The sequence below is a fragment of the Saccopteryx leptura genome, unplaced genomic scaffold (genome assembly GCF_036850995.1).
Source record: "Saccopteryx leptura isolate mSacLep1 unplaced genomic scaffold, mSacLep1_pri_phased_curated manual_scaffold_76, whole genome shotgun sequence".
Taxonomy (NCBI): Eukaryota; Metazoa; Chordata; class Mammalia; order Chiroptera; family Emballonuridae; genus Saccopteryx; species Saccopteryx leptura.
The window spans coordinates 85,835-103,242 of record NW_027095758.1 but is presented as its reverse complement, the minus strand read 5'-3'; the positions used below and the strand labels follow the sequence as shown (position 1 = coordinate 103,242).

General features: G+C 50.2%; 1 protein-coding gene across 3 annotated transcripts; it reads right to left on the bottom strand.

The window, feature by feature from the left end:
- Window positions 1-492: 492 nt before the first annotated feature.
- On the bottom strand, window positions 493-17,107 carry ZNF287 (zinc finger protein 287). 3 transcript variants are annotated; one of them, XM_066358169.1, is made up of 7 exons: window positions 16,907-17,107; window positions 16,416-16,554; window positions 15,653-16,235; window positions 14,674-14,774; window positions 12,278-12,404; window positions 9,562-9,648; window positions 493-2,545 (listed from the first exon to the last, which is right to left on the bottom strand). In XM_066358169.1, the coding sequence occupies exons 3-7, from the start codon at window positions 16,053-16,055 to the stop codon at window positions 975-977; spliced, it is 2,289 nt and encodes a 762-aa protein (XP_066214266.1). In that variant the 5' UTR covers window positions 16,056-16,235; window positions 16,416-16,554; window positions 16,907-17,107; the 3' UTR covers window positions 493-974. The 3 variants fall into 3 exon arrangements, with proteins under 3 accessions (XP_066214266.1, XP_066214267.1, XP_066214268.1); XM_066358170.1 differs by having other exon boundaries at window positions 16,416-16,498; XM_066358171.1 differs by having other exon boundaries at window positions 16,442-16,498.
- Window positions 17,108-17,408: the final 301 nt, after the last annotated feature.

Here is a 17,408-nt window from a genome sequence, read left to right as displayed (position 1 = left end):
GTAAATCTGTGCATGCCTAACAGTGGTCTACACATTAGTGTCTCTATCCTAAAGTCATCTTTTATTAGGGTTCTCTTCCCATACGATTTCAGTGTTGAAAGGGAAGTATAAACAGTGGTCACACAGAAACCTTGAAGATACTTTCAATTCCCCCTTCCCCGCCCCCTCCCCCAACCTACCGGCCCCACAGGCAGCCACGGCTCCACGGGGCAGTGACGGCTCCACAGGGCAGTGACGGCCCCACAGGCAGTCACGGCTCCACAGGGCAGTGACGGCCCCACAGGCAGCCACGGCTCCACGGGGCAGTCACGGCCCCACAGGCAGTCACGGCCCCACAGGCAGCCACGGCTCCACAGGCAGTCACGGCCCCACAGGCAGTCACGACCCCACAGGGCAGTGACGGCCCCACAGGGCAGCCACAGCTCCACGGGGCAGTCACGGCTCCACAGGGCAGTCACGGCCCCACAGACGGTCACGGCTCCACAGGGCAGTCACGGCCCCACAGGGCAGTGACGGCATGACAGGACGAGGGAGGCACACAGGGAGGGGACCCTTCACACACTTAAGGCTTCAAAGCTGGGCAGCACTCCAGCCCGAGAGCAGCTCCACTCCTGACCCACAATCTCTCCTGTGAAATCTACCTGACGGCAGCGTTCCCATTCGTAAGGCCTCACTGAGAAGTACGTGAAATACAGTTAAGAGTCGGTGAGTGTACAGGTTTCCGAGTACTCTTTCTTTCATAGGGTTTCTTTCTGGAATAACCCAAATCACAAATAAGAAGGGAATGGCGTTTTCTTCTCAAATTTCAGTCAATTTAAATAGGTTAGGTCCACACAACTAATTCTGATACTTCCGCTCAGCGATATCTAATATATATTGCACTTTTTTCTTTTGAATAATGTGTTAACACAGAGAGAGCATACAAAACAGAATTTAAGTGATTATGTTGTAACACCTCAAGTCTGCCACGGCCATCACTTGCGGTGTTTGGCACCTGTGTGGACACGCTGATGCTGAATGAGATTTGTGCTCTGAGTGAAGCTTTTGCCACAGATCCGGCATGCATAGGGCTTCTCTCCCGTGTGGATTCTCTGGTGTTGAATAAGGCATGTTCTCTGGCTGAAATCTTTATCACACGCATTACACTTGTAAGGTCTTTCTCCTGTATGAGTTCTCTGGTGCTGATTCAGGGACGATGAGTAGACAAACGCCTTCCCACACTCCTTACACTTATAGGGCTTCTCTCCGGTGTGGATCCTCTGATGCTGAGTGAGGTTTGCACCCTGGCGATAGGCTTTCCCGCAGATGTTGCACTTGAAGGGCTTCTCCCCGTTGTGGATCCGCTGGTGCTGGGTCAGGTGCACGCTCTGGCTGAAGGCCTTCCCACACACACTGCACTTGTACGGCTTCTCTCCCGTGTGCGTCCTGTAATGCTGCGTGAGGTTGGCGCTCTGGCTGAAGGCTTTCCCACATATTTTACATATATAGGATTTCTCTCCAGTGTGAGTCGTTTGGTGCTGAATTAGAGTTGAGGAATGAGCGAAGGCTTTTCCACATTCGTTACATTTATAACACTTCTCTCCGGAATGAATTCTCTGATGTCGAATAAGGTAAGTACTCTGACTAAACACTTTCCAACACTCGTTGCATTTGTACGGTTTCTTTCCAGTATGTATTTTCTGATGCTGAAGGAGGTGTGTGCTCTGACTGAACGTCTTCCCACACTCGTTGCATATGTAAGGCTTTTCTCCAGTGTGGACCCTCTGATGGTTGATCAGCGACGAGCTGTGGCTGAAGGTCTTCCCGCACTCCAAGCACCTATACGGCTTCTCCCCCGTGTGCGTCCTCTGGTGGATGGTGAGGTGCGCGCGCTGGCTGAAGTCCTTCCCGCAGTCGTCACAGCGGTACGGCTTCTCGCCCGTGTGGATCCGCTGGTGGATGGTGAGGTGAGCCCGCTGGCTGAAGGCCTTCCCACACTGGTGGCACTCGTAGGGCTTCTCCCCCGTGTGCATCCTCTGGTGCGCGATGAGGGACGACAGGTGCCGGAAGCCCTTCCCGCACTCTTCACATTCGTAGGACTTCTCTTTGGTATGGGCGCTTTGGTGTTTCACGAAGGACGGGTACTTCCTAAACCTCTTCCCGCACACGCTGCATTTATAAGGCTTCTCTCCCGGCTGGATTTTCCCATGAACGACACCGTATGAGACGTGAGTGAAGGTGGCCCTGCCTTCATCACATATAGAATTTTTATTATCTGACTGGGTATCAAATTCTATAAATAGGTTTGAATGCTGTTCATAATGGTTTCCGTATATATCGTATTTACTGAAATACTCTGCTGTAGGCTCATCTGCTTCCGACAAGACTGACTTCAAACGGAAATTCCTTCCATGGGGGAGGAGCTTCTGGCAGATATCTGGTGCCCACCTCTCTAACCCATCACCACAGTCACACGGATCTTCCAACTTGACGGTCTGGGTTCCATCTGTTCTGAGTTGAGTAGTATTTTTAACTGGATTATAATCTTGGGCTTCTGTTTCCTGTTCTGAAATAAAAAGAGTATAAAAAGTTTTCCTCTATTTGGAGAAAGGAAAATGCCAAAATAGAAACAAAATAATGAATAGAGGAGAATAAAAGGGGAGAAGAACAAGACTAAATTGAAAAAGGAAGCTCCCACTACTCAACATGGGCACAGAGCAGAGTTAGGTCAGGTGACAGAGCTGAGAGAGGTGCACACAGTGGGAAACACTGTGTGGGATGATGACTTGGGATGACTTTAATCCTCTATAAAATTAATAAAACCTTGAAAAAAAAGTGAGCTTGATCAAGTGGTGGTACAGTAGATAGAACATTGGCCTGGGACTTTGAGGACTCAGGTTTGAAACCCCAAGGTCGCTGGCTTGAGCGTGGGTTCATCCGGCTGGAGCACAGGGGTTATCAGCTTGAGCCCAAGGTTGCTGGCTTGTGCAAGGGGTCACTGACTTAGTTCAAACCCCCTGGTCAAGGTACATATGAGAAAGCAATCAATGAATAACTAAGGTGCCACAACTATGAGTTGATGCTTCTCATCTCTCTCCCTTCCTGTATGTCTGTCCCTGTCTGTTCTCTCCCTTTCTCTCGCTCGTTAAGAAAAACCCCCAAAACATATTAGCCTTAAAGAACACATTAGAGCACACGGAATTTATATGATTTATACAGTATGTTCCATACAAAGTCAGCAGAACCCAAATTCTTCTCAAGTGCACATGGAACAGTCTCCAGAATAGATCATGTTAGGCCACAAAACCAGTCTTAATAAAGTAAAAAAAATTAAAATTATATCAAGAATCTTTTTCAATCTCAATGGTATAAAACTAGATATCAACTACAAGAAAACTAAAAAAAAATCACAACTAGGTGTGGATTAAACAACATGCTATGAACAACCAGTGGGTTAACAAAGAAGTAAAAAACCACCTTGATACAAAAACATACCAAAATTTATGGGAGGCAGTAAAAGTAGTTCTAAGAGGGAAGTTCATAGTGATACATTCTTACCTCAAAAAACAAGAAAAAAACTCCAAAAAAATCTTAACTTTATACCTCATGGAACTAGGAAAAGAACAAATAAAGCCCAACATTAGTATAAGGATGGAAATAAATATCAAAATAAAAATAAATGATACAGACAAAATTATGTTGGATTAATCAAAAAAAGTTGTAATAACAAAAAGAATGACATAGACACTAAAAAGATAACAGAAAAGATCAATAAAAACAAGAGCTGATTCTTTGAAAAAGATAACCAAAAAAGACAAACTTCTCTCTAGGCTTACCAAGAAAAAAAGAAGGCTCAAGTAAATAAAATCAGAAATAAAAGACAATAATAAAAATATAATACAACTAATACCATAGAAATACAAAGGATCATAAAAGACTACTATGAGCAATTATGTGCCCCCAAACAGGAGAATCTAGAATAAATATATTCCTAGGAATTTACAAGACTGTATCATGAAGAAACAGAAAATCTGAAGACAATTACTAGTAGAGATTAACTAAGTAATCAAAACCTCCCAACAGAGTTCAGAACCAGATGGTTTCATTGACGATCTGCAAAAAACTGAAGAGGAAGAAATGTCTTCAAACACATTTACGAGGCCAACATTATTCCTCATACCAAAACTAAACAAGAACACCACAAGGAAGGAAAAATACAGGCCAACATCCCTAATAAACACAGATGCAAAAATTCTCAAAAAAAAAAATGCGCAAACCCAATTCAACAATGTGTTAAAGGGACCATACACCAGTCGACTGGGATTTATTTCAGAGATGCAAGGATGATTCAACATTCACAAATCAGTAATGTACTATACCACATTAACAAAATGAAGTATAAAAATCTTATGACCATCTCAAAGATGCAGAAAAAGCATTTGACAAAATTCAGCATCTTTTTACGATAAAAACTCTCAAAAAGTGGGTATAGCGGGAACATACTTCAACATAATAATGACCATATAAGACAAGCCCACGGCTAACATCACATTCCATGGTGAAAGGCTGATAGCTTTTCCTTTAAGATCTGGAACAAGACAAAGATACATTCTTTTATACACTCGGCCACTTTTATTCAACATGGTATTGGAAGTCCTAGCCGGAACAGTAGGTGAGAAATAAAAAGCACCCAAATTGAAAAGGAAGAAATAAAACTGTCCCTATTTGTGGATGACGTGATTTTATATATAGAAAAACCTAATAAACCCACCAAAAACCTGTCAGAACTAAAAAATTCACCGAAGCAGCAGAATACAAGAATTTGTTGTTTCTACAAACAACAAACTATCAGGATAAATTAAGAAAACAACTCCAATTACAACTGCATAAAAAAGTAAAGTAAAAATAGAAAAGATGAGAAAACAATTTAATGAAAGAAACTGAAGAAGACACAAATAAATGGAAAGCTATTCCAGGCTCATGGACTGGAAGGATTAATATTGCTAAAAGGTCCATGTTCCCCACAGCAATCAATCTACAGATAGTAGAATTCCAATGGCACTTTTTATGGAAATAGAACAAACGACGCTAAAACGTGTATGAAATGACAGAGGACCTCAAACCGCCAAAGCAAACCTGAGAAAGGACAATACTAGAGGCATCATACTCCCTAGTATAGTTTGGCATAGATTTCAAACTATGTCAAAAAGCTGGAGTAATCAAAGCAGTGTGGTAATGACATAAAAACAGACACAGATTGGCCCTGGCCGGTTGGTTCAGCGGTAGAGCGTCGGCCTGGTGTGCGGGGGACCTGGGTTCGATTCCCGGCCAGGGCACATGGGAGAAGTGCCCATTTGCTTCTCCACCCCCACCCTCTCCTTCCTCTCTGTCTCTCTCTTCCCCTCCCGCAGCTGGGGCTCCATTGGAGCAGGGATGGCCTGGGCGCTGCGGATGGCTCCTTGGCCTCTGCCCCAGGCGCTAGAGTGGCTCTGGTCGCTGCAGAGCAACGCCCCGGAGGGGCAGAGCATCGCCCACTGGTGGGCAGAGCAACGCCCCGGGTGGGCGTGCCGGGTGGATCCCGGTCGAGCCCATGCGGGAGTCTGTCTGACTGTCTCTCCCCGTTTCCAGCTTCAGAAAAAAATACAAAAAAACCCAAAAAACAAAAAACAAAAAAAACCAGACACAGATTAATACTTCAGAACAGAGAGCCCAAACCATGCATATATGGTCAATCTAGGACAAAAGAGGAAAGGACAGTCTCTTCAATAGGTGGTGTTGAGAAAACTGAACAGACGTGCAAAAGAATAAAACTGGCCCCCATCTTATAGCACACACAAACATCAACTCAGATGAACTAAAGACTTGACTGTAAGACTGAACCATAAAACTCCTGTAAAACACACAGGCGACAAGCTGCTCCTTGACATGAGTCTTGGCAAACTTTTTTGGATCTGACTTCAAAAGCAAAGGAAACAAGCAAAAATAAGTAAGTGGGACTACATAAAACTAAAAAGTTTCTGCACAGCAAAGAAATCATCAACAGAATGATAAAGCAACGTAAAATTTTTGCAAATCATGTATCTGATAAGGGTTAATGTCTAAAATATATAAAGAGCTTATACAACTCAACAGCCCAAAAATGGGCAGAAGACCTATATAGACATTTCCCCAAAGAAGACATACGATGGTGCTCGCTTCGGCAGCACACATACTGGAAGACATACGATGGTCGGCAGACACCTGAAAAGATGCTTAGCATCACTCATCATCATGGAAATGGAATTTAAAACCATAAGGAGATACCACCTCACACCTGCTGGAATGGCTCCTATAAAAACAAAACCAAACCAGAAAGAACAAATGTTGGGGCAAGAACATGACCTGTTCACAGGAATTTAAACCGGTGCAGCTGCTACGGCAATCAGCATGGGGGTTTCTCATAAATTAACACGAGAACTACCATAAGGTCTAGCAATTCTACTTCTGGATGTTTATCCAAAGGAAATGAAAACACTAATTCGAAAAGATACACGCACGCCTTGTCCATGGCAGCATTACTTAGAATAGTCAAAATATAGAACCCTCAGTGCCCATCATCAGATGAGTGACCAAGAGGGTGTGGTCTACAGACCAACGGAACACTCCTCGGCCGTAAGAAGAAAGCCTGCTCTGTGGACGTGCACGGGCCCTGCAGGCGCTGTGCTAAGTGCGGTCAGTCAGAGAAAGACCAATACTGCACGGTCTCGCTTATATGTGGAATCTAAAGAAACAAGACAAAAACACCAACAAATCAAAGAAAAACAAAAAACAAAGCACTACGCTCGCTGGTATGGAGACTAGTCCGTGGCTGCCAGAGAAGGGGTGTATGGGGTGTGGGGGGAGAAATGGGCGAAGGGTCAAAAGGTACAAACTTTCAATTGCAAAGTCAGTCAATCCTGGGGATGTAATGTACAGTATGATGACTGTAATCAATAAAATAAAAATGCATATTTAAGTTTCTGAGAGAGAAAATTTTTAAAAATTGATTTCAGAGAGAAGAAACATCAATTTGTCGTTCTACTTATTTACACATTCATTAGTTTGGGTTTTTTTTTTGTATTTTTCCAAAGTGAGAAGCGGGGAGGCAGAGACAGACTCCCGCATGCGCCCGATCAGGATCCACCCGGCATGCCCACCAGGGGGCGATGCTCTGCCCATCTGGGGCATCGCTCTGTTGTGACCGGAGCCATTCTAGCGCCTGAGGCAGAGGCCATAGAGCCGTCCTCAGTGGCCGGGCCAACTTTGCTCCAATGGAGAGAGAGAGAGAGAGAGAGAAAGAGAGAGAGAGAGAGAGAGAGAGAGAGAAAAGAGGGGGAAGGGTGGAGAAGCAGATGGGCGCTTCTCTTGTGTTCCCTAACTGGGAATCGAACCCAGGACATCCACATGCCGAGCCAATGCTCTACCACTGAGCCAACCAGCCAGGGCCCATTGGTTGATTCTTGTATGGGGAAAAAATCTTGTATGGAAAACAAAGAGAACTTAAAGGTTCTCTTCCCACATAAAATTTGTCACTATACATGGTAACTGATGGGAACTAGATTTATTTGGGTGGTAATTTTGCTGTGTATAGAAATATCAAATCATTATGTGGCACATCTGAAACTAATACAATGTTTTATGTTAATTATACTCAATTAAAAAAAAAAGTCTTACATTGCCCAAATCTGGGACAATTGAGCATCAAAAATGGAGGAAAAAATACCCCAAGGCTGGAATGAACTAATAATACAATGACTTTTTAAAAATTCTATTTGCCGCCTGGCCTGTGGTGGCACAGTGGATAAAGCGTTGCCTGGAACACTGAGGTTGCTGGTTCGAAACCTTGGGCTTGCCTGGTCAAGGCACATATGGGAGTTGATGCTTCCTGCTCCTCCCTCTTCTCTCTGTCTCTCTCTCTCTCTCTCACTCCTCTCTCTCTAAAAATCAATAAATAAAATATTAAAAAAATCTTAAAAAAAAATTCTATTTGTCTACAGTGATATATACACATAAAAATGGGCTGAGAAGAAGAAAGGGAAAGAGAGAAAGAAACATTGATTTTCTGTTTCACTTATTTATGCATTCATTGGTTGATTCTTGTGTGTGCGCTGACTGGGGAACTGAACCCGCAACCTTGGAGTATGGGGACAACACTTTAACCAAGTAAGCTGCCTGTCCAGGACTGGGATAGCTATTCTTTACAGAATTAATCATTTAAAAGAGATGTCTAACTTAGAAAATCTCATTTTGTAACCAGCAATGTAACAAAGCAAGGATCATCAGTGTACGCTAAGAACCTTAAATTAAAGGTTATCGGGAATAGGGTAGTCATGAGTGTCAATCCACAGATTTCTTTCCTAATTAGAAAGAAAAAAAATACACCTTTAAAATGGACACATCCAATGAGACAGCACCTTAACCAAACTGAGTATTATCAACAATGAGACAAACTGACATTACGTGTCTCCTGAGGAAACTCAACAGAAAGCGCATACCATAAAAGGCTCTCGGCAAAATGTTTAATCTGAATCTAATTATTGCCACATTCAGGCAAATGTGTTTTTTGTTTTTTTTTAAAAACCTAGCCTGGATCCTTCAAAAGATGTTAATATCATGAAAGATTAAAGAAAGGGTATGGCCTGACCAGGTGGTGGCGCAGTGGATAGAGCGTCGGACTGGGATGCGGAAGGACCCAGGTTCGAGATCCCGAGCTCACCAGCTTGAGCGCGGGCTCATCTGGCTTGAGCAAAGAGCTCACCAGCTTGGACCCAAGGTCGCTGGCTCCAGCAGGGGGTTACTCGGTCTGCTGAAGGCCCACGGTCAAGGCGCATGTGAGAAACCAATCAATGAACAACTAAGAAGTAGCAACACGCAACAAGAAACTGATGATTGATGCTTCTCATCTCTCTCCGTTCCTGTCTGTCTGTCCCTATCTCTGCCTCTGTTTAAAAAAAAAAAAAAAAAAAAAAAGGCTATGGAACATTCTAGATGAAAAGGGCTAATACAGGCTAAGCAAGTGGAGCAGGAGAAACATCTATACAGGGTACTTCTGGGGAAAAAACGAGAATACTTTGGGACCGGTGGAGAAATCTAAGTATCTGATTACACATTAGCTAACATTACTGTATAAATGTAAATATTTACACTTGGAGAGAAAGAATGGCACTGTATTTATGTAGGAAAATGATTAGAAGATAAATATAGAAATGGGGTTACTAGGTTCTGTCAGTAAACAGAAGAAAAGAAGCACAAAAAGAAGGTTTGGGATTTCAGATTTTAGGAGACTTTCACGTGTGCTGAGGGAGAGCACAGCCACACCGTGAAGGCCTCAGACAAGCGCTAAGGGTGGGATGCAGGGGTCGTGGGAAAGGCACCAGGAGACACAGCGGAGAGGTGTGTGAATCCCGCCTGGAACACCTTCTCCCAAAGGAGGCTTCTATAAGGACGTGAGGCGGACAGCTCAGCGCTCCTGAAGACTGGACGTTTCTGTGGAGAGTGACTGGGCATGTCTGACCCTGGACCCACACGCAGGGTAACAGGCTGAGGGCAAACCGCTGCTCTCACCTGGACTAGGGCCTTCTAGGATTTCTTTTATCACCATCCACGGTTCTTCCAGTGTGGGAATCACAGTTGGTCTGTACACTGTAAGTCCTGTCCAGGAGAACAGAATGAGCTTTATCCTGGAGATAAACATTTGTTCAAACTGTATTACCTGACTTCTTAGCCATGCGGACAGAGCTCGACAGGAGAACAAGAGTTCACGCGTGCGATCTAATAAATTAGGTCCTCGTCCGTTCCAGAGCTGGGAAAGATTTCCTGGGTCACCGGAGAAGATGTGCACAGAGATTATGGGGGAAGGAGACCGGCGGGGACGTGGGGAACAGGCCAGGCGTGGCACTGGGTGCCAGCTTCCAACTATCCTCCCCTTAGGAATCTGCCGGTTGGGGAAAGGGAAGAGGCATACCGCCTCCGTGCCCATACGGGGCAACAACTGACCTCGAGGTCCCATTCTTAGCAAAGCACTTCAGAGGCCTGACCCATTTCTCCCAAAGGAGGAGGAGGAAGACATGCTGGTGGGAGCTGGGGGGAGGAAGACAGACGCGCTGGTGGGAGCTGGGGGGAGGAAGACAGACACGCTGGGAGGAGCTGGGGGGAGGAAGACAGACACGCTGGTGGGAGCTGGGGGGAGGAAGACAGACACGCTGGTGGGAGCTGGGGGGAGGAAGACAGACACGCTGGGGGGAGCTGGGGGGAGGAAGACAGACACGCTGGTGGGAGCTGGGGGGAGCTGGGGGGAGGAAGACAGACACGCTGGTGGGAGCTGGTGGGAGCTGGTGGGAGGAAGACAGACACGCTGGTGGGAGCTGGTGGGAGCTGGGGGGAGGAAGACAGACACGCTGGTGGGAGCTGGTGGGAGCTGGGGGGAGGAAGACAGACACGCTGGTGGGAGCTGGGGGGAGGAAGACAGACACGCTGGTGGGAGCTGGGGGGAGCTGGGGGGAGGAAGACAGACACGCTGGTGGGAGCTGGGGGGAGCTGGGGGGAGGAAGACAGACACGCTGGGGGGAGCTGGGGGGAGGAAGACAGACACGCTGGTGGGAGCTGGTGGGAGCTGGGGGGAGGAAGACAGACACGCTGGTGGGAGCTGGTGGGAGCTGGGGGGAGGAAGACAGACACGCTGGTGGGAGCTGGTGGGAGCTGGGGGGAGGAAGACAGACACGCTGGGGGGAGCTGGGGGGAGGAAGACAGACACGCTGGTGGGAGCTGGTGGGAGCTGGGGGGAGGAAGACAGACACGCTGGTGGGAGCTGGTGGGAGCTGGGGGGAGGAAGACAGACACGCTGGTGGGAGCTGGGGGGAGGAAGACAGACACGCTGGTGGGAGCTGGGGGGAGGAAGACAGACGCGCTGGTGGGAGCTGGTGGGAGGAAGACAGACGCGCTGGTGGGAGCTGGGAGGAGGAAGACAGACGTGCTGGTGGGAGCTGGGGGGAGGAAGACAGACGCGCTGGTGGGAGCTGGGGGGAGCTGGGAGGAGGAAGACAGACGTGCTGGTGGGAGCTGGGGGGAGGAAGACAGACGCGCTGGTGGGAGCTGGTGGGAGCTGGGAGGAGGAAGACAGACGTGCTGGTGGGAGCTGGGGGGAGGAAGACAGACGCGCTGGTGGGAGCTGGGGGGAGGAAGACAGACACGCTGGGGGGAGCTGGGGGGAGGAAGACAGACACGCTGGTGGGAGCTGGGGGGAGGAAGACAGACACGCTGGTGGGAGCTGGGGGGAGGAAGACAGACACTCTGGTGGGAGCTGGGGGGAGCTGGGGGGAGGAAGACAGACACGCTGGTGGGAGCTGGGGGGAGGAAGACAGACACGCTGGTGGGAGCTGGGGGGAGGAAGACAGACACGCTGGTGGGAGCTGGGGGGAGCTGGGGGGAGGAAGACAGACACGCTGGTGGGAGCTGGGGGGAGCTGGGGGGAGGAAGACAGACACGCTGGTGGGAGCTGGGGGGAGGAAGACAGACACGCTGGGGGGAGCTGGGGGGAGGAAGACAGACACGCTGGTGGGAGCTGGGGGGAGGAAGACAGACACGCTGGGGGGAGCTGGGGGGAGGAAGACAGACACGCTGGGGGGAGCTGGGGGGAGGAAGACAGACACGCTGGGGGGAGCTGGGGGGAGGAAGACAGACACGCTGGGGGGAGCTGGGGGGAGGAAGACAGACACGCTGGTGGGAGCTGGGGGGAGGAAGACAGACACGCTGGGGGGAGCTGGGGGGAGGAAGACAGACACGCTGGTGGGAGCTGGGGGGAGCTGGGGGGAGGAAGACAGACACGCTGGTGGGAGCTGGTGGGAGCTGGGGGGAGGAAGACAGACACGCTGGTGGGAGGAAGACAGACACGCTGGTGGGAGCTGGGGGGAGGAAGACAGACGCGCTGGTGGGAGCTGGGGGGAGGAAGACAGACACGCTGGTGGGAGCTGGTGGGAGCTGGGGGGAGGAAGACAGACACGCTGGGGGGAGCTGGGGGGAGGAAGACAGACACGCTGGGGGGAGCTGGGGGGAGGAAGACAGACACGCTGGGGGGAGCTGGGGGGAGGAAGACAGACACGCTGGGGGGAGCTGGGGGGAGGAAGACAGACACGCTGGGGGGAGCTGGGGGGAGGAAGACAGACACGCTGGTGGGAGCTGGTGGGAGCTTGGGGGAGGAAGACAGACACGCTGGGGGGAGCTGGGGGGAGGAAGACAGACGCGCTGGGGGGAGCTGGGGGAGCCGGGCGCCGACGGGGCTCACCGAGGGAGACCATGTTCCAGTAGTTCTGCAGCGTCACGGTCTTGTACAGCTCCTTCTGCGCCGGCCGCATCAGCTCCCAGTCCTCCTGGGTGACATCGACAGCCACATCTCTGAATGTCATCGACTCCTGAAACATCACATGTCACTTAACCTGGTGTAAGAACTCGTAGGCAGGAGCCCTGCCCAGGTTAGGGTTAGGGTTAGGTTAGCGTGCTGTCCTGCTACACCAAGTTTGCAGGTTCGATTCCCGGTCAGGACACATTCAAGAATCAACCAATGAATGCATAAATGGGGGAGCAACAAACTGATGCTTCCCTCTCTTTCACTCTCCCTTCCTCTTTCTCTCTCTCTCAAATCAATAAATAAAAAAAAAAAAAAAAAAAAAAGACTGGCTCTGGCTGGTTAGCTAGCTTAGTAGGTTGCAGGGGTCCCCAAACTTTTTACACAGGGGGCCAGTTCACTGTCCCTCAGACCGTTGGGAGGGCCGCCACATACAGTGCTCCTCTCACTGACCACCAAGGAAAGAGGTGCCCCTTCCGGAGGTGCGGCGGGCCGTAGTTTGGGGACACCTGGTTAAGAGTATTGTCCTGAAACAAAGTTGTAGGTTTGATCCCTGGTCAGTCAGGGCACACACGGGAGGCAGCCAAAAAACGTACAGCTGAGTGGAACAACTAATACTTCCCTCTCCTCCCTCCCTTCCTCTTGCTGTCTTTCTAGAAATCAACATAAAATCAGCCCTGGCCGGATAGCTCTGAAGCCTCGTCCCAGAGCGCAGAGGTTGCCAGTTCGATTCCCCGGTCTGGGCACCTACAGGAGCAGTTCGATGTTCCTGTCTCTTTCTTTCTCTAAAAAACAGCCTGACCACGTGATGGTGCAGTGGACAGGGCATCAACCTGGGATGCTGAAGACCCAGGTTCGAAACCCCAAAGTCACCGGCTTGAGCATAGGATCACAGACATCATGCTATGGTCGCTGGCTTGAGTGCAGGGCCCCTGGCTCGCCTGAAGCCCCCTGGTCAAGGCACATATGAGAAAGCAATCAATGAACAACTAAAAAGCCACAGCAGGCCCTGGCCGGTTGGCTCAGCGGTAGAGCATCGGCCTGGCGTGCAGGGGACCCGGGTTTGATTCCCGGCCAGGGCACATAGGAGAAGCACCCATTTGCTTCTCCCCCCCCCCCTTCTCTCTCTCTCTTTCCCTCCCGCAGCCAAGGCTCCATTGGAGCAAAGATGGCCCGGACGCTGGGGATGGCTCCTTGGCCTCTGCCCCAAGCACTAGAGTGGCTCTGGTCGCTGCAGAGCGATGCCCCTGAGGGGCAGAGCATCGCCCCCTGGTGGGCAGAGCATTGCCCCTGGAGGGCGTGCCGGGTGGATCCTGGTCAGGCGTATGCGGGAGTCTGTCTGACTCTCTCTCCCCGTTTCCAGCTTCAGAAAAATACAAAAAAAAAAAAAAAAAGATAAAAAGCCACAGCAACAAGTTGATGTTTCTTATCTCTCTCCTTTCCTGTCTGTCCCTTTCTCACTAAAAAAAAAAAAAAAAGAAAAAAAAGGAACAGCATATAACACAAGGCTTTTAATTACCTGTTTTTGTTTTTGTTTTTTTTTGTGGCAGAGACAGAGTCAGAGAAAGGGAGAGAAGGGAGAAAGAGGGACAGACAGACAGGAAAGGAGACAGATGAGAAGCATCAATTCTTTGTTGCGGCTCCTTAGTTGTTCATTGATTGCTTTCTCATATGTGCCTTGACCAGGGGGCTACAGCAGAGCGAGTGACCCCTTGCTCGAGCCAGCGACCTTGGGCTAAAGTTGGTGAGCTTTTGCTCAAACCAGATGAGCCCGTGCTCAAGCTGGCGACCTCAGGGTCTCGAACCTGGATCCTCCTCGTCCCAGTCCGATGTTCTATCCACTGCGCCATTGCCTGGTAAGGCTAATTACTTTTTAATGACAAAAAAATATTAGTAACTATTTTCTATCCTACTGTGATCTTATTGATCACTTATTATAATCCAGGGTAACAAGTCTCATAATATTTAATCCTCATAATCTAAGAGGAATATTCTATTTATTAGTGTCAAATAACTCAGGCTGAGTAATCAGTTATCTTGCTCCAAATTACAGGCTCAGCGGCAGAACCAGGAACCAAACCTGGATCTATCTGGCTGTGTAGGTCAACCCCCTTAACCTCCGGGAGATGCTGCTGCCTTCAGGTCAGAGTGAGCAATGGCAATCCCACTTCTGCCACAGGGCATCACCTACCTTCAAGGCCACGGTGATGGAAGGGGAAAAACAGGCGCAGGTCCTGGATGGGACTTTTGGAGTCATAGAAGTTAGAGTCCAGGAAAGAAAATGTCATCAGATACTACAAAGGGATTTTAAAATCACAGAGGACACGAAAACTCACTTTGGTCACCAAGTCACTTAGCCACCTAGTCTGGAAAGCATGTCTTTCTTTGGGGTCTTCCTCTGGGACCTCTTGGGAAAGGGCCGAGCTCTGAGGAGCCACTAGGGAACAGAAAGAGACCATGATGATTAGTCCTGTTTGACCTGCCTGGGGAACTCACTACCAACTGGATGCCTACACCGTCTTAAAGTGAGAAATCAGAAGGAAACAAAACAAAGCACCCCTAAGTGCAAAAAATCAGCAGGGGACCTTGGCCAGGTGGCACAATGGATAGAGCACTGTCCCAGAGCTCCAAAGTCGCGGGTTCGATCTCCGGTCAGGGCACATTTGAGACGCAAATAGAGTGCATAACTAAATGGAACAACTAAGAGGAAAGAGGCGATATGTCTTTCTATCTCTCTTCTTCTTTCCTCCCTTTTTCTATCTCAAATCAATAGAAAAATTTAAAAAAAGAAAATCAGTGGGAAGAGGTAATAACTTGTCCTAAGTCATCAGCGTAGGGTTCAAAAAGAAGTCTGCTTTGCAACGCTTACGAATATGTACCCAATTCACAATTTTCTACTAAATCCTCATGATCTAAATTCCATGAGTTGTGTCTCCAGTTAATAAAGACATGTTTTCTAGCCCCTTTTCTATCTATCTGGAAGCATGTCACTGTAAAATCCAATTCACTAAGCAAACGACTTATCAGCAGAATGGTCCAGACCTCTGCAGGTCAACTTCCTGAGGGCTCACGAGGAGGTAGTCTGGTTGTCTGGTCATTGCTTTACGACACAGCTCCTCTGGGCTTAGATAACGTGTATCTGGTCCCAGGAAATCTGAAGGGGAACACCGTGCAGGACGGACTGATGTTAAGGCCTGTTCCCACTCACTCACTGCCTGCCTTCTCCTGACTCCTTCAACAGGCTTCTCTCTGACGTGCTGGTTATCTTTCCTAACCACCCAGGACGCCGCCCCTCCCGGCTCTGCTCCTCCTCACCTTCACCCTCGAGAATCTGCGTCAGGTCCTCCACCAGAGTCACCACCTCCTCGCTACTCTCCGGGTACTGGGACTTGACCCAGGTCCGAACCTCCCCGGGCAGGATGGTCAGGAACTGCTCCAGCACCAGCAGCTCCAGGATCTGCTCCTTCGAGTGAATTTCGGGTCTCAGCCACTTCAGGCAGAGCTCTCGGAGTTGACTCAACGCTTTCCGAGGACCAGCCAGGTCCGGGTACGGAAAGTTCCTGAAGTTCTGTCGACGGGTCTCAGTGTCCCGCAAGAGTCTGGAAGCCAGGGTTTCTTTTTCCACTTTGTGGGGTCCGCTCGGAGCCTTGTCTGGCTTCCACATTAGAAAGATCTGGGAGCGCGAAGAACTGGTCATCCTCCTGCTTGGGGCCGGCATTGCGGGAGAGGGGAGCTGGTAATATCCTTTCTACTTCCCTAGTAGCCAGCCAACCGCTTGAAGTCTCATGCCAGAGCCACAGAGACTTCTCTAGGGCTCCTGCAGCCAAGGGACCCGTCAGAGTCAAGCTAAAGCGTGATCAGTCTGGTGCCTAGAACCTGCAGGGATGGTTCAGAAACCCTGAAACACAAGAACAGACCACAAGGTCAAGAATTCCTAGTGCCCTCCGCTAGACACACCCACAGACAGAACCAGACTCTCCCGTGTGCGCAGATCAACACATAGACTATTTACTTCGGTCTCTTGTTAGAAATTCAGACTTGTAAAAAAAAGGGGGGGGGGAAGGGGCGAGTCCTTTACCTGTCCCGCATAGGAACAATGCCCACCTATTCCAGCTTTTCTGTCTCTGAGGCCAGGAGAGCGAGGGAGACAGGCCGGTTGGACTGCAAAGAAGGAGAGGAAGAGCTTTCGGTGGACGTGCTTCTCAAGGTGACAATTCCTTGTGAAAAGAAAAAGAAAAAGAAAAAAAGGGAAACCAGGATCCCTGTTGGAAGAACACCTGCAACCGACCTGCCCTGGAGAAGAAGCCACACCATCTGGGGCCACAAGGCTCCATCCAGCTCCGGGGCCTCCTCCCGCACACGGGTGTCACCAAACCCACCCGTGGACAAGGGGTGGGGGGGTCCTGCGTGGTGGCCGCGCGGGCCTCGCCTCCTGCAGGTCCCGCGGGCCCCCCAGCCCCTCTCCTCCCGGGGCCCCGCAACGGCGCTCACCCCGCGCCCGGCCGCCCGGCCCGGCCCGCCCGCGCGGGGACCGGCCGAGGCGGCGGCCCCTCCCCGCGGCATCCTTACCTGTCGCCGGGACGCGGCGGACGCGCCGCCGGAGCGGCCGGGAGGCCCCGGGCAACAATGGCGGCGGGCGCCTGCGTGGCGGGCTCCGTCCCGCGCTGCCGAGCGGCCTCCGGCTCCGCCGCTGCCTTTCCCCGGAAAGCAGCTCGCGTCTCGGCCGGGCAGGGGGGACAGCGCGAGTCCAGCCCGCCGGTTCCCGAGGAGCCGGAACCCACCCACCCGCGCGCCTCGGCTCCGCCGAGACCTCGCCTGCGCGCCACTACGCATGTGCGCGCGGCGAACGCTCGCGGCCGCCGAGCCAATCGGAAGCGGCTCTCCGAGCCTCCGCCGCCTCCATCCCCTGGATTTGTCGCCATGGCAACCTCCTCCGCCCGCGCGGTGTGACTCGGTTGGTGAGCCTTCGAGGTTCTTCTGCAGGAAACCTCGAAGTTCCCGGGATCAGGCGACTTGGAGGCTGAGGGAGGGAGATGCGGCTGGGGACAGTCAGAGCAAACCTGCTGCCCGA